The 18,836-nt window shown below is 29.3% G+C and overlaps 1 protein-coding gene and 1 pseudogene across 1 annotated transcript in view; both read right to left on the reverse strand.

Annotated features, from left to right (window-relative positions):
• Positions 1 to 13,527, reverse strand: part of LOC113511736 (uncharacterized) — a 49,565-nt gene extending 36,038 nt beyond the window's left edge. The window contains exons 1-2 of the mRNA XM_052896669.1: positions 13,125 to 13,527; positions 4,418 to 4,472 (exon numbers count right to left, since the gene is read on the reverse strand). Coding sequence (XP_052752629.1) covers positions 4,418 to 4,444 — 27 coding nt within the window. The 5' untranslated portion in view covers positions 4,445 to 4,472; positions 13,125 to 13,527. The remainder of the gene's footprint in view (positions 1 to 4,417; positions 4,473 to 13,124) is intronic.
• Positions 695 to 3,091, reverse strand: LOC113511738 (uncharacterized; annotated as a pseudogene).
• Positions 13,528 to 18,836: the final 5,309 nt, after the last annotated feature.

Here is an 18,836-nt window from a genome sequence, read left to right on the forward strand (position 1 = left end):
TTAATAATATTAGTAGGTACTGAACTAATATTGTTTTATGGTTGTTATGTAGTTAAGTAACGAAATTGCTACAGTGTGTCGAAATGACATTTTATAACATAAAACCGGGTCCTGTATATGTAACTCCAAGCATTGTAAAGATTGAGTTGCTGTCCACTTTCACTCTCAGGGCACTTCGAATGGTACAATGGTGACCCAGTGTATTTTAATGTCAAAGAGGATTTCAATTTATTTGTTTATTATTTACTAACTTTATTCTCGGTCTAAGTTCATTGTAATGTCAAAGAAATGTAGTGAAGTTGTGTGAATCTTTGGACATAGGAAATAGTATAATATTACTTGTTATATTTTAATTCATAAATACATACGTATTTATGAATTAAATGTAAAGTATTTCTTAATTTAACACAATATATTTTTTTATGTATGTAATATTATTGTATGAACACAAATTATTTCTTTGATATTTACGTTTGTCTAAGTTAGTAAACTTGCGATACAAACTAGTTTTGACCACTCTCGTGGTAAACCATTACGCTTGCGACATGCATCTCAGAAACTGTTCAGTTTGGGCGCTACTCGAAAATTGGTTATAGGTACGTAGATCCGAAACGTATTCCCAATTTTAAATCGATTGAATAATAGTGGTTCATGTTTTTTTAACTAGATTTAAAAATAGACTTTTATGCTAATGTTACGTATTTAACCAAGCTCGCTAGTTATAAACGGATTTCTTTTGGCCGTATAGCTCTTTGCATACTTGTTGTTCTTTGGTGTAATAGCACCGGTACACTTTGCCGCTAGGTGGTTCGTATCTACTGTATCTTCTTCCCGACGATCGTGATATTATTCCACTGTATCCGCACCACTCACCAATGCAGTTTTTTTTTAAAGACACTACATAATTTCCTGTTTTCAGCAAAACATTATCATCGGCGATGATAGATTTTTTAAGTTTAAGATTATTATTAAATGAAATGAACGGATTGATGTCGCAATTAATTAATCCCTGTTGACTTTCTTCACATATAAATTCATCTTGTGACAATATATTTGACTCACTAGGGCGTACTATATTATCTGCGTCGACCAATTTGGTATGCGAATTATCACCGTTTCTCTTATGACATACACGCCCACGGTCTTTATAGAGTAAACAGTCGACCATATAATATATTTTATTCTTGATATTAGTATTCAGAAATAATAATTTGTCTATGTTTTTGAGGTGATTGTATCTGATTGTCTCACAATCGTATGACCCGGTTGGTTCTAAAAAGCACGACTTTAACGTAAGTTCAGGAGATGTAACTTCCGTTATAGAGTGCAGTCGAATTGTTTTGCAGTCAGCGAACGAACAATTGTAAAATATTGCGTTTGTCCTCGGTATGTATGGATCGTATGTTGGCATAGCGTCATTGTTTCTTAAATTGGCATTGCGTCGGCTTGATGATGGTATCGCTTTACATGTGGGACTTTGGCCCTGAAATATTTTAAATGGTGCGATGGATGAGAGAGATAGTGTATATTTTATGAATACAACAGATATAAGATATTCTAAAAGACCAAAAAACATAAAGATAAGCTTATTTTTTAAATAGTATTCCTCAGTACTAGGAGTTACATATAAAGTCATGTTATATTGTTAAAAAAGTCACTTTCTCAGGATAAACGATATTTAAAGTTTATAATAATGACTTTAAAGACAGCTTCATTGGTTTCTGTAAATTAAAAGTTAGAATATAATAGAATATTTTTATTGAAATAGACTTTGTTATTTTTTATGTTTCTACTGCTGGATTCGGCATGTTCTTAATCTGCTAAGAAGAACTCGCAAGAATTTCAACAGCTACTCTTTTAAAATTATTATGTATCAGATAATTATACATTTGTATAGTATCTGTGACTACAATTAGCATTAAGTTTTATTTATATGTATGTAATATGTAGCTAATCTACTATTTATTAAATTTTTAAAAGTAATGTAGTTAAAAAAATAGTGTAGACACGTGTAAAAAAATTGCACCTAATAAATAAATAGGAGGATATATTTTGGTTAGTCGCTTCGTACTTCTAAGAAACAAAAATTTCGTACAGGAAATTTGTGACAAATGTATGAGTATTAGTAAAAATGAATCATAGTGGTTAATCCATAGTGGCATACCTCATCAATAACGCATATAACGTCTTTATTATACCGCTGTAAAACAATAACGTTTTATATTATATTATATAAATAATACATTAGTACAGCTACCTATTTTACTTAATTAGTAATTGTGTTTTACATATCTAATTATAAATATCATAATAAAACAAATAATTATATACGTACAAGTTACATTCTGGTTGTTGTATGTTGTATCAGCCGGTAACTGTCCTCTGCTGATCATAGGTCTCCCTGTTTTGGGAGAGACTTATGTTCAGCAGTAGTGTTTTGCCAGTAGTTGCTCAACTTGGCAGGTATGTTGGTAACCGCAGTTTAAATTTTGGTGACGTAAGACTTAAGACGTTAAGAGGGACGTTGCTACTCTTCTCTCTACCATAAACTCCCTCAGTCGCCTCTTACGACACTCACAGGAAAGGAAGGCGTAGCCTATTCTATGCCAGGAGCTACACGGTTTCTGCACGCTACATATTCTGGTAAACCATTAAAATGTTCATAAAATTGGATATATACCTTTTTTGCATTAAAAATGTATTTAGGTATCTACCTAAATACATTTTTAATACAAATTTTAACCATCTGGTTAAAAATTGTTTTAAGTATCTTAATAAATATATACTCATTAATAAATTTAATTTATATGATAAAATTAATAACTCTTTTTAGATGTATTCATTTGATAAAATATAAATAGCTGTTAAGTATTTTTCTAAATAAGTTTAATTATTTAACTAATTATATTAATCGAAACAACCTAATAGACCTTACCGCATATGCCTTACCACAATGCAGGACGTATTGAACGATGACTAAACACAAAAAAGTGAAATTCATGTCTATGATATTACATCACGCGTAAAAGAATCCACGGATGGTATCGAGGAAGTAGTGTATGAAACAGAATTTTAACTACATTAAATACTGTTCGATTCACTGAACGTTAATAGGGAAAATCAATTGGATATATTAAATGGTGGCAATAAAATCCAAGATAAAATTTTTGATTGGCTTGTAATTCGTGTCAGAATAGCAAACAAGCTTACCTGATGAAAGTGGCAGCCATAGTCTATAGACGTGAGAACGACTGAATATCACGTGGTAGTATCACAGTCTACCTTCGATAATATAATTATTATTCATATCCTATATACATATTATATATACATGTTACATATATCCTATCATATTGTAAAACATTAATCAATACTGTCGATAATAGTTTTGATTTTATTAGATCAAGTAGATGACATTCTATTGATCAATAACGTTTACCAATCTGGTTAAGTCATAACTAAGTTCTGTTAAAATTTCATTTATACTTATGATTTATTTCTGTGCTCGGTTTTTTTAATTAATTTTCAGCGTAGTTATCTGTAGGTAATATAAAAATAATTTCAAAATGTCATCCATTATATATTTTTAATAATAAGTAAAGTAATTTTGGAGAATATGTGAGAATAAATTTATTATATATTAGATAAATGGTTTTATCTTACATCAAAATTTTTAATGTGTGGATTCGCACCTTCTTTTCTTCACCTTGGCTTTAAATGTCAAAGACTTTGCTTGTCGTCATAGGTAAATTTTCTATTGATTACAAATCCATTTAGAATTTTTAATTATTAGATTATAATTAGATAACATATGACTAATAGAGACTTATCATGTCATCTATCTAATTAGATTATCCATTATAAAATATTTCTAACTATTGGTTGATTAAATTGTGATCTATTTTTTAATAAATCTAGTAGATATAATCCTAATCATTTAAATGGTAAAGCTGCTGCTTTGCCTTTTTTTTTTTTTTATACAACTTAGAATGGCAAACAAGCTGACGGCCCACCTGATGGAAAGTGGTAACCGTCGCCTATAGACATGAGCAGTACCATGGGCATAACAGAGTATACTGTTTCGCCCATGATAGTCCCCATGCGCTGCCATTCCTGAGGACTCAGGTGTTATTCCTCTGTACCCAGTAAATTCACGCCATATCCCACTCTTCAAACCGAAACACAGCCTCCAGAAAATGGTATAACTGTGTACTAAATAATAAACATTCTTTAAAAAATATTAGAGGAATGAGCATACATATGGCCTTTGGGACGTAAAATGATATAACTCGGTGTAACTACGAGTAATATAATAATTATGAAATTTATTACTATAATATATTTGAAATTTGTTCAAGAAGTTAATATTTTTTTTTGTTTAGATTTCATAAATTGTAACATTACTATAAAATCTTACCAGCAAAAATAGTTCTTGTTTAAACATTTTTCATCCCAGTGATGTAGTAGTGTTCCTGAAAATAATAAATAAATATTAATTTTTGATTCTGCAATAACTTTAAACCAATTACTTTTTTTTCTAAAAATAGCATATTTTTCATTTATTTTAATATCTTGGAAGTGTATAGTCTTGTAAAATAGAATTAATTTCCTCTTGGGCATCTATAAAAGTACGAAAGTACATTATGTGTATTTTGTTCACTCTATCACTAGTATAAGACCCTGTTGTATAATAAACACACAGAAAACTTTTCATTATGATTCTATATAATAAAGTATATAAATAACTGATTATTATTAGGTATTATTCATTGTAATTAGATAGCTCTAGAATCTTCGTAAGTGATCATTCATAAGAGCCATATTTGTCTCTATTTTTAAGTTAAAAACTTCAATTTCACATGACCAATATTAATATATTTTATAATAAATTTATTTAAGAACTGCTTTAAATTAGTTTGTTAAATTAAATTGTGAAAACTTTAATTTTACAGATAGGTTCATATAAAGATACTTTAGAATAGTCCGTTTTAAAATGAGTTTTGTCTAGTCACTTCTGAACTGTGACATCTCGAAATAGCGTATAATGTAATTCTTACATACATACCTACTTACAAAATATTCTACTATATTTTCTCTTTTTTTACAGTGGGTGGATATTTGAAAATATTTTAATTTATGGTTCTAATTCTTAATTTATTTTAATGATATAATCATATCGTTTGAATAATTTTGTGACCTTGATTGAAAGATAATTACTTAGCGCTCATTATAATATTAAAAAAAGTATTAATCATGTGTTCGTCTCAATGCCACGCCGTCACAAAAGTATGCATAGTTCAGTACTACTTACACCCACACAATATATGACCTTGTCAAAACTAGATCATAATACATAATTATCTAATTGCACATGTTTTATTAATCACTAATAATTAGTATATTTCTATATGTCCTCCCCCTGGGCGACATATGTTATTCTGTATTTATTTAAGTACCTTATTTAAATAAATACTTATTTTATATTCACCTTAGATTAATGATCGGTTTCTGCTACGTAGTGCAGTGAACACCAATTATTTATCTAAGATGTCAACATAAATAAATACACTAATAATAAATAAATAAAATAAATAAATAAATAATGTATACTTCTTAACAATATATCAATACAGTAATTAGGAAGGTAGATTATGTGTAATGTTCCATATTTCTTAAATATCTACTAACTAATTAAAATTGAAGACAAATACTTTGTGTATTGATATATCCAATAATTAAATTGTATTCCATAATAAAAACCGATTTCAGTTGTGGAAAAACTAGTTATTTCGAATTAAAAACTAAACTACTGAACTGATTTTGATAAAATATTTATGGAACTAATCTGTAAACATATCTTTTCAGATAATAAATATAAATCGGTTTACAACTAATCGAGTTATGAAGTAACAAATATAAAAAATATACTACCAAATTTAGAACCTTTTTTTTAAAGTCGGTTGAAAAGTATGTTGTCGAACCTGTGCGTTTTTTCTATCATTTATGTCTTTCATCTGTGTAATTTTAATAATTTGATATTATTAAAATTAACTGAACTGCAACTTTGGCTATGGATAAACATCTATAATACTTCAATTATCTGTAATTTATAAAATATTAGTTTCTTATTGCTTGCATTATTTTTCTTTTAGACTCGAGTGTAAATTTACTTCATTCACTTCTTTACTTTCTTTTCTATCATAATATCTTTATATATTAATCAATTTTATTCTTTAGTTAGTACACAAAATTTAATTCAATTTTATAATAAACTAGCCAGCTGGTGCGGCTTTGTACGGGTAGATATAATTTTCAAGATTAATATATAGCCTATGTTACTCACTAATAATGTAGCATTCTATAGGTGAAACAATTTTAGAAAATGTCTTGAGTAGTTTTTGAGTTTCTACCTTACAAAGAAACAATCAAACCTTACCTCTTTATAATATTAGTATAGACAAATAGTAAAAAATATATATACGTAGATTGTTCGGATTAGATTAAGAAATTTTGTACGACTTACATGTAAAGCAAGTTAAAAAAGTAATAATTTTATGCAATATATGTTTTGACAAATAAAATACGTAATTTGTTACAAATGCAACGTATTAAGGCGCAGTTTACTATAGAAAGTGTTTCATACAATAGCACATTGTGCGATAGTGAAAATGACCGCGTACTTTGAATAACAAGTGGATATTACGAATGGAATATGACTGGACATGATCGAAGAAATAAATGGCAATGTCATGTACTAAACGGGATTGCTGTCTGTGATCCGTATTTATTGACAGCTGTCAAAACCCTTATACGATGCAGTTATATAATGCGTGTCACGCTTGGACTGTTATTCCTGTAACTTATTTTGGTCAAGTTGAAAGTGATAATGCAACGTAACTGTTACACCAGAACTTACGATAAGTATCAGTAGGTATGAATTATAAAATACTTTTGCATATAAGTATTATGTAATTTTACTTAATATATTGTAGCTATTAGTCTTAATATAAACTTATTAGATTTTTTTATAATAGGTTATGGTGAACGGGTCATAGGCATGAGTAGTGAAAATTACAAGTATAAGTATCTATTTCATAGATCAGAATTGTAGTGCGCTCCTACTATGTTTATAAATAAATAAAAATAAATAATTTATTTTTTATTTCTTTACTTAGTTCATTGTAAGATCAACCTATATGTTTTAAAAGCATTTGATTTTAGTCCGAAATTTCTGACTCATATCTCCTCAGTTTAGTCCACTTAGATTTAATTATTTCTTTATCTATACAATATACGAGATAGAGATTTAAATATACGAGTTTATTACAAAAAAGTCCAAATATGAACGGACTATTCTATGGGATTATCGGAATAAAATCTATATGTAAGCATCTGTTTGTTTATATATAATTTTTATCCCGGTTAATGTTACTATTAAGAATGTATATTTTAAGTATATACATGACCTAGATATTATCAATTATAATTCAAATAAAATGTGTGAATAAGTCAATTATATTTACATAAAGACTCTGACGGAATAGTTACTAAAATATCAGGCTATGAAAATTTAGCAGAATTTTATTAAAACAGGCTTAATAATTTTTATACATTATAGTGTCAAAAATACTATATTATTATTACCGTCTATGTATTGTATATATAAGCACTAAATATAAAACAATATTATGTTACTGATTTGTTCTTTAATATCTTTTGGGTTATAGTTCCGTCTCCGCACCATACCCAGGTGTTAATATTAGCTAAATACCTATGCACCGTTTAAATGGTGACGTGATCATAATATTTTAAGGTCTTTAGCCAGTAATGACATTAAAGAGCCTGTTATTAACTTTATTTTTATTAATTTGAATGTTGAGTATGTTAATAAATATATTTTAATTGTCTCTAAAGTATACCTGCACTACAAATCGTCACAATATTTAGACATGCTTTTATATATAGGGATTTTAAATACAAATATCCAAATAATATTTACTGTAATAGGTTTCGATTTATAGTAAAGGAAAATATGTTAGTATATAAAAAATATACTTAAATTAAAAAAAAAAAATATTTTGTCTGCATTATTAAAGGTTTCGATTAGTAATCAAAATTATGCGACAGTATATTCTGTTGCGAAGTTTTTACGACTATAAATCTAAATCAGGACGACCGATGATTAGTAGAGTTAATTTAGTAAATATAGTTTCCTCAAGTTAAGGTTTTAGTGTTCTAGCTTGTATCCCCAGATTTTCATTGTCTGGTTTCTAATAATAGGTACATGCTAATTTTAGGACCAAAATAATGATATTGATTTTAAGACATTAATTATAGAATTATTATTGTGACTTTTTCCCTTTAGGATGATATTCGAAAACACATTGCTATTTACAAATAACATCTGTGTTATCTATTATTTTAATTTTACAAAAAAAAAGTGTTTTATGCAACTCAGAATGGCAAACAAGCGAAATACCTTTCATGTGTTGTCATTCCTGGACTATGGTCTTATACCTCTATTTTGTACGAATAATTTTATTGCCATATCTCACCATTCAAACTGAAACGTAGCTAAGCAAACACAACTGCTTCACGGCAGTAAAGCACCCGGTAAATCTATTTTAAGATATCGATGTCATATTTAGGTGTGACATGTATATGTGACATTTAAGATGAAATAATAGTAAATAAATATTAATAGTAATACATTTAATAATAGCAAAATAATAATATTGATGACTGAAAATGCGATAAGTAATTTGATAAGTAACGTATAATAAGTGTGGTAGCTGTGGTTTTTCTTTACCACAGCTTTACTTGACTTCCTTTACTTTGAACTGACAAGTTGGTTTTACGACTTTGTCTGCTTAAATTTCAATATACACATAAGAATATAAGCTATAATATAAGTGATGTGTATAAGTAATCTATCTTATTAAGAAATATTTTTTTAATCAGATAGGTAGAAAGCAATTTCCAACATTTTAAATTTGTAAAACATGTATATATATATATATATATATATATATATATATATATATATATATATATATATATATTATGCTGGAACCAGTTTCGATATTTATCGCGGGGATGAGATATTTTCTTGCATTAAAACATCCTTTAATGGATTCAGATATTAAGTTACAACTGTATCAAATTTCATTCTAATACATCTAGTAGTTTTTGCGTGATGCATGCAAATACAGACAGACAAATAAACAAGAGTAAAATATATATGTCTTAATGTTTAAGTTGGTCGATATGAATCTATAACAGATTATTGCTACAATTTAAAAAAAAATATTACACGTTGTTATTAGAGGTTACCTATCAAAGAATTTCGTGATAAGTAATATGTAATGAGTTTAACAGTTCTAAGTCTCCAAATCCAATACTGGTTTGAAATTTTAAATAGGATAACGCTATCTGCATGTTGTATTTAGTTTTGTATACTGCTAATTTGTTTTCTTATTCTTACCTTCTTGATATTTAAAAAATTACGTAATACTAATTTTAATGTATATTTATATAGTTTTTATATAAATATGTAGTGGTACAAAATTTAATAATTATATTATAGTACATAATATTAAAAAAGTAAAAAATACAATTATTTTTTATAGTTGATAATATGCACTCTTATTTATTAACTGGTATAAAAAATGAAATCCTCTAGTCGATTGTATTTTATATACTACATACATACATACATATTGGTTCGACTGTCTCCCTTTAGGATAGGCAGACACAATGGAACGCCAAATGCTTCGACTCAAGCAAGTTCTTTTTCGCTTCCTCTACATTCATCAATCTTTTTATGCACGCTCGTAATTAAAATATATTAAATTATATTATAAATATATTAAGTAATATGCAGTATGGCGATTATTTTAGCTTCCTTACTACTTTTTCTTACTATATGCGAATGCTTATAAGCCATTGAACTATTCATGACCAAAATGGCTGTTCCTGACTATTTAACGATCTAAATCTGACATTTATACCTACCAATTCTGTAAATGTACATCCACTTATCAAGTTGTTCGAAATGAATCCTAATGTTTTTGTTTAATAATAATGTTAGAGAAAAACTCTTAATTAAATCTCACTATCATATTACGGAAGAAATAAATATTTATTAACACTAGCTACGCTTTTAACTTCTGGGTGACTAGGATAAAATGTAGCTCAAATGTTTTGTTATTTTCAATACTACGTATATATGTATGTTATGTTTAATTTCATGATATTTGATGGATTGTTAAGGCGCCAAATGATAAGAAACAAACAAACTCACATATATTGGCAAGGTTTTATGAAAAAATAAGTTATTTGATAAGTCAGTTCAGTTTAGTGAATCTGTTATAGTCTAGTAAAACAAAGCCTCCCGCTGGTAAAAAATATTAATTTATTTTAGTTATCTGCTATTTTAGAAATATTTTTCATCAGAACTGATGGTACTTACCTCATTTAATGAAATGAGGTATCGATGGTAATATTAAAGTAATACAGGACTTAATTATTTTTTATAGAATTGTAATTGTTCAGAATAAATAAAATAACAACTCTTGGACGTTTGAAATGTCGTAAGTTAATTGGATATTTCAGACTAAAAAGTTTATAATTTTACGGTAAACTTCAGGATAGAATGAAAACATGAACAAAACTGATGGTTTAATATTTTTAAATTTTTATATGACTGTTGAAGAATTTCTTTTTTAGCAAGTCTTTGGCGCAATATGGCTTAACAGGTGATAATAAACGAGATATCTTTTGTTTCATCTTAATAATGGGAATGATATAATTTATAAAATGACATCTTAAATAAGTACTACAGACAGAGTTATTCTCCAGTGGATAACGGGGCACAGTGGATCTTATGGTAACGATGCCGCAGACGAACTAACTAGAAGGGGTTCTGGAATGAAACTGACAGGTCCGTATACACTTCATCCTTTTTTGTTTTCGTAGTTTCGAACATGGATTCATCAAAGATCCACTGACATTCAAAACCAAAAACCAAAAATAGTTACAGGCTACTGATAGCAGACAATCAAAAATGACAGTACCGACGATCAATCAACGTCTATGAAATCATTTATTATATCTAGATAGAAAAAAATCTTAAAACAATAATAGGGACAATAACGGGCCATTGCCACTTAAACAAACATCTATACATAATAGGAGCATTTATACTCAGACAGTCCTCTTTGTCGAGGCTGTTTTGACGCCGAAGAAACTGTTGTTCACCTAATCCTGGAATGTGGAACTGTGGCCCTTCAACGTTTAGAAATCTTTGGAAAAGTGAGGCCTGTGAAGATCCCAGGAAGCTTCTGTGCTTTTGGGTAGAGCTGGGTTTGCTGTACTAGCCACAACTCATATGCACAATTGCCCAAATAAGAGGCTTAGCGCGGAAAAGACAATCCAATTTACATTACTTTAAATTACAAGTACAGTAGACACAGGGTCTTTGGAGCTTTGTCGCAACAACTTGTTTAAATAAAGGAAATCTATCGTTTAGAGAATAATACGAGTTATATCTATTACAGAGAACGAGAAATAGATTTATTCTTTAATTAAAGTAATGCTTTTAAATTAACCCTCTTATGTAAAGGTCTATTCGTAATAAATTAATGAGTTAAAAATTTAGTGTAGGTGTATCGTGAAGTGTGCGTTTTATAATTGATTGATAATTTTAAAGCAACGTAACAGCATCGGATAATTGGTACAGTTTATAATAGATGAGGCGGAACATTTCCTTTAAAGCACATTGATCTACAACTCAACTTTTTTTTTTGTTATTATGCATGCTCTATTCATTTATAAGTAATCGTATATTTTAGATCACATGTTAGGAAAATTGTTGCTGAAGCTAAATAAATAGTTTAGTTATATTAATATATAATATATTTATGGACACTCCATTGTAAAATAACACATTAAAATTTCATATTTTCTTTGTTTGCAAAAGAGTAGGTATACAATAGGCGCATTTTTATATCAGACAAAGTGGTCACTTTTGATATAATGTTCGTGTGTTAGAGCGATAGAATTATCACAAAATTATTATAAAGAACTCAGAATGATTGAAGAGCTGCCGGCCCGCCCACCTGATGAAAAGTGGCAACCGCTGTTAAGCATTTTCACGATTTCCTAATTCAAATAGGCAATGAAAAATTAAAGAATTTATACACATATAGTTATTTTACAAATTGTAGGATCTGGTTAATTAAGTTCATCATAACGTTATTGTTATTATTAATACTTAATATCTTTATCAAATTATATGGAACTGACTCATTAAAATTAGCTTTAGTAGTTTATGTTAATCATTTGTATATAGCAATTCCATACATTTGATTTTTACTGTATTTCATCTAATGAAAGAAAATCGGATGACAATCTCGTCTGCGCTATTTATATACGCTAATAACGGTGTTTTTAATATTGACTGATTGAAAGATATTGTATAACAAAGCTGTCTAGAAAAAAGGATATTTGTATAGAAGTTACATTAATAGAACTTACATGAGCATTAAGACTTCGCGAAATCTCTTTTTAGCGTTTACACGTTTATCACACTCTCTTTACATTACTGTTGCGTATGTTTTATAGAGGATATCATTTTGTCCACTATAAACAATGATCTTATAGAATCTAATAAACAAATTACGAGATTTTGCTAATTAATAATGGTAACTATGACATGTTTATTTTGACAAATATGTGTTATTTAAGTTATGAATAATTGAGCTGCTATTTATTATTAGACGACAATAATGTTATGTGGGTAATAACATAGTATTACTTTAGTTATGATGATGGATAGGATACATCACGATTTTTGCATAAGATTTGTACTTTAGTTAATATTCTTTGACATGATGAGATTATAGTCCACATTATATTGCACGTAATTACGGATTAGTGTTATGAAGAGCGTGTGTTTTCTGCCTCATCCGGCAGAATTAATGATATTAGAGGGTTTTGTAATTTGTTTTATCATTCTATGTCATAATTAAATAAATATTAATGTTAGTTCACGTATAGTTAAATAGGTAAGTAGATACTGCATCTTGTTAATTGTTAATACAATAACAGCGTATTAGAATTACCTTAATTGAACTCAATAAATTACAATTGCCCTTTTTATCTGCTTAGTAAAACTTCTTGTAATATCACGGGTTAGATTTTTTGCACTTTAAGTTATATTTTAGCTAGTAATAAATATGTATATATTATAATTTAGTTTTCAGACATAAGAGTTGTTTAAAGTTTTAGGAAAGTTGAACTAACACTTCTTTTTTGAACTAACAAAGCATATTCACACTGTGTTAAAGAGAATCGTGACAAAAGGAAATGAGGTGTGTCCCCATTACTTCCATTGGAACTATTTGTAAAACAAAAAGGCCCAGGAGACAAAACGTCGCGTTCGCGATCGTATCGGATTTGAATTTTGTACAGACGCGTGTTGCGCACGCGCCGGTTCTGTTCTAACTGGTAGGGGTTTCCCGCCAAAACCACGCGGAGATTTTATCTAGATGTAAATGCAAAGATTCATTCATGAATACGAATATTATGCAATTTTCTCTTTATTGTAAGTAAGTATCGTATTATTGCATTCTGCGGTCACGAATTCGCCGTTGTAGTACCCTCCTGTAAGGTTTGTTTTGCGAAAGTACTATTGAATAATATAGAAACTGATGAATATAAAAGTAGTATTGTTCATCGTTATTTCGGCCATTTATTGTCCATTGCTGAATAGATCTACTTTATAGTGTCATAAGGAAGGGTCCGAAGTTACCTGCTTCTTGTTCCTTTCATTTACTTCCTATATTAAATCATTGAGGTCGTCATGTCATTTAGTGAGGGATCGCTTTGCTGTATATTGAATTTTCCTGAATGAAGCCCCATTGCATTTTTTTTATCTATTATCGAATCATTTGTGTTAGACATACCCGGAATGAAATGTAAGGAAGCGGGATATATCTAGCTTCAGAAATTACTTTTGTCTTTTTTTGTACAGCAAGATGAGGTATTTGTGTGCATAAGGAAGCTCAAAATAGCGCTCATATATTGATAAAAACTTAAATTTTTTTTATAATACAAAAGTCGATTGCTTGGGTACCTCTGTCCCATTCGTGTTTCAACCGTGAAGCAATTGTGTTTGCATGGCTGTGTTTCGGTTTGAAGGGTGGAATATGGCGTGAATTTACTGGGCATAGAGGAATCACACCTGAGTCCTCAGAAATGGCAACGCATGGGGGTATCATGGACGAAACAGTTTACTCTGTTATGTCCATGGTACGGCTCATTTCTATAGGCGACGGTTACCACTTTCCATCAGATGGACCGTCAGCTTGTTTACCAATCTAAGTTGTATAAAAAAAAAGCTGTTGGCCCATCTAATGGAAAGCAGTAAGCGTCGCCTATAGACATGAAGAGCAATATGTTGATCGCCTAGCGAATTCTCGATTTCACATAGCACTACGTGTACGTGTTTGTGGTGAGACAGTCAGTAAATACATCTTACTTTATATAGTATATATATATAGTCGATACTTTTTTTTTGTTATAGGCCATTTCTTTAAATGCTACGAGTCAATTAAAAAAAAAAAATCTCAAATTTTTTTTTCTTTATTTGCTCTAGGTACTGTTAAAGTATTCTATTATATATATTCTATTATAGTATATTGTTATAATCAAATCCAGCAAATAAATTGCTATTATACTTTTCTAATTCTGATGAGATTAACATTTAAAATCTGTGTGTCTATCATAAACCGTCTTAAAATTAAAAACTGTTAGTACCATCATTAATTTATATCAGCCATTAATTGTCTACTGTTGAACATAGGCCTGCCCTATGAGGGGTTATTCAATTAATCAGGGTGCCAGTAGTTTTCACACTTGGCAGGAGGTGTGGCAATCACAGTTAGGCTTTTGGGAATGTATTAAGAGGGACTGTGCTGCCCAATTTTCGGTCACTAAGTTTTCTTAGTTGCGTCTTAGGATACCCATATTATATGGGAATATCATTATTTACTGATATTATTTTGTAACTATTAGGTAGTTGCTTATTATACAGTACAAACCCCGTTTAGTTTGGGACTACATAGCACTTTTGAATATGCCCAGTGATATGTATTTTTATCACTTATTTATTAGGTATCGTCAGATGGGATTTTTATACAATTTAAAAAAAGGATAGGAATTTTATTCAAAATCTTAATCCTTAGTATAATATTAGGATTTTTAAATTTATTGGTAGTTAGACTTGCAAAGTTAATTCTGATAATAATCTTGATAGTATTTTTGGCATGATTATTAAAATTTATTTAACTATAAATAATTAAAGAAGCCCTTATCTCAATGTGGCTATTTCTCTAGCGACATTGACATTTTCAAATGGAATTTTTAAATTGTTTAAGTGATTAATGGCTAAGCCAAGTATTATATGTGGCTAAGCATTGTTATTTAAATGGGTGCAGTGATTAATGTTAATGTATAGTTATGTTGCCTGTCAATTGGTATTATTTCTTCTTTATTAGAGTTAAGCAGTATTAATTAAAAATGGTAGGACAATTATTTATCATCACTCTCTCTCTTCCACGAGATAAGTAGTTTCTTTAGGATTCTGTATCAAAAAGGTACCAAAGAATTATTTTAGTGCACGTTTGTCCGTCCGTCTGTTGTAGTACTATACTCGTATATAAGCAACTGATTCCATAGATTTGAAATTTGAAATAGTTTTACATATTATTAGCTCACATATATTGCATTCTTTGCTAGGGAATCTAAAAAAGGCACTCACAATTTAAAAATAGATCTACTAGTTTAAGAAAGATGCTATATGAAAGGGCTTCATTTGTAAATTTTGAAACTGATTTTTGTTTGTTTTAATGCTGCGTAGTTTTTGATTTATGATTGAAAGTGTGAGAAAAAATAGCATCCTCCTTCATAATCTCTGAAGTATAAATTCTGATATAATTATAGTTTATAAGGATATATGTGAATATTTTTAAGAAAAACAAAATGATATTGCAAACTAGCACCGTTTTTGATAAATTATCAAAAAACCTCCAAAAACTAAGTTTAGTTTTGCAGTCCAGTTTTTATACACAATTATGGGGGAGGGGGGACAAAATTAATTATAATAACTATTAGATATTTATTTCATATAAGAACTATTAGGAACTGGCCATCTCTCCCACACAGTGTGGATGAGATGCCACATGGTGTAGGAGAGATTGTAACGGTTCGTCATATGTGTAAAAATACATTTAAGGCCATCTTGTGGAGAAGTGTTGAACTTGCAAGAAATTTAACTTAATTTAATAGTAATAGAAGCTTTGAAAATATTGATACCCTTTGCCAATTCTTATTTATGTGAAAAAGGATTCTCGTCTATGATGGCTTTAAAAACTAAATACAGAAATCATCTGTTATCACTTGAAAATAATTTACTTATGAGTGTTTGCAATGATGATCCAAGTATAGAAATATTTTTGCATTCATTTTCCCATACATCGCATTAATTAATTAATGTTCATGATTAATAATTTTAATAAAATAAAGTAAGCTATAAGTTTACTTTTTCATGTTCTTATTACATTGTATATATGTATATACATAATATCTATATTATGTTTCAACAGATTACGCCCCCCCCCTTCTTAAGGGTCGCGACTCTCTGGTTGAGAAACGATGTTTTAATTGACATTTGTTTTTGTACGATTTTAATGCGTTTTTCCTCACGCCTACAATTTTTGTTACACTTTGTATTTTGTTACAGTTCAACTAATATAGCAACTACTTATATTAGGCGTTTAATTTGATTGAAATTGTTAAAATCTGGTTCCATTATTTACTTATCTCATGTTTATAATCAATTTTTAAAAGTCACGAGAACAAGTGGTCACAAAAAATTCGTCTACAATATAAGACTTTTACAGTTTGTGGCCGTCATACTTATTTTGTTTTATTGCTACATAACTTACAATGTTCCCGAAATTCGGATAAATCTAACTATATTTAATTTGTTGAAGTCCATAAAACTGAGTTGGTTATACGTTGTGCTAAATCGTAGATAAGTGCATACTTAAATACCTGTATAGTAGATATATATAAAAAAAACAACACCCTCTTTTCTTCGACAGTTGGGTAAAATAAAACTTATTATTACTATTATTTGTATCTATTGAAACAAAATATATGAGTACAATATAATAGACCCATTAAAATAACCGATATTACTGGCATACTTGTTTATACTTAATTTTCATCATTATATCAGTCACGTGACTTAGAATTATATGTAGATAATTCTATAGAATTAATTAAATTAATTAAATAATTTAAGTATTCAGAAATAGCTATCGGCATCTAACGGTAACTATTGGCCATTGTAATTATTTTGTGTTTTTTGAATGTTATGCTTCTGCCGAAGTGCTTTATAAGCAATAGGCAGGTACTTGCGCTTAAGACTCGATCGATGTTTGCGTTAAGTTACTAAGTAAAAAGTAAGATGGCGCTGTTGACTTAATAAATACTGAAAGTAAATAAAACTAGTAGCACTGCTCTGTGGTGTTATGTATAATATAATTTGTACAGAGTCGTTTTTTTTATGTGTGAAAATGGAATGGTAACCCCGCCTGCTTTAGCGGGATATGCTGGCGGGGCACCAGTAAAGGGTAATCGATGTATATGTATATTGCTAGCAATGGGATTTTTAGTCTCCATTACTAACAATCCCTTTCCCCCCTACAGAAGTCATTTGCTTTCTGCCCATTCGTGTTTCTACCGTGAAGCAGTTATTTGCATGGTGGCATCTGTGGTTTGGTTTGAATGGTGTGGGATATGGCAGTGAATTTACAGAGTACAGAGAAGTAATACCTGAGTCCTCAGGAATGGCAACGCATGGTATCATGGGCGAAACAGTATATTCTGTTATGTCCATGATACTGCTCATGTTTATAGGTGACGGTTACCACTTTCCATCAGGTGGGCCGCCAGCTTGTTTGCTATTCTAAGTTACATTAAAAACATTATGACTTTTTTATGCTACAAAACTACATAAGTTAATTTATTTCAAAAGTATATTTTTTTTTCATTCGTGATTATATATCCCATAAATAGTCTGCGATAGACAACAATTGCTTGATACTAGAGTTTACTATCAAAGTTCAAATTTCAAGACCGCAGGTACTATCTTCTTCTATGCTATTTTATTGCTGTATTATTTTATGCTATTGCCATGTTTATTTTACGCTATAATTCTTTTTTATCTATGTGTAAAAGCGACTAACGAGTGATCATTCTAGGTGCCTCTATAGGGAGATTTAGGAACTAATATCGCTATACGACTTAGTCATTGTTTGTAAAGAAATAATAATTTAATACATCTAGTATTATAGAAAGCAATATTGTTACATAATACTGTTATTTTTGTCATTTAGTAAATGTTCACGATATGCTCGTGGTGTTTACTTTGATAGGTAATCGTTGTATTGTACTCAATATAGATACATGGATTTAATATATAAAAGGCCAAAGTTAATTAGGAATACAATTTTTTATTCTCCATTTTTATGACAATTTTATTTATTCTTTATTTGAAATTAAAAAATATAATAAAAAGTTTTTATGCTAGTATTAATTTTTGTTGGAGTTTCCAACATGCTCGCCACACCAGCGGTTTATTAGTGGATAAATTACCAGAACAGTAACTTGTGCTACACAACATATAACATATAACAGAAAATGTCTTTACTTCATACTAATACAACTTGCATAAACATAACAGAACCATAAAAATATTACAGTTG

Source organism: Galleria mellonella, unplaced genomic scaffold (assembly GCF_026898425.1).
Source record: "Galleria mellonella isolate WM207_F2 unplaced genomic scaffold, CSIRO_AGI_GalMel_v1 utg117, whole genome shotgun sequence".
NCBI classification, from domain to species: domain Eukaryota; kingdom Metazoa; phylum Arthropoda; class Insecta; order Lepidoptera; family Pyralidae; genus Galleria; species Galleria mellonella.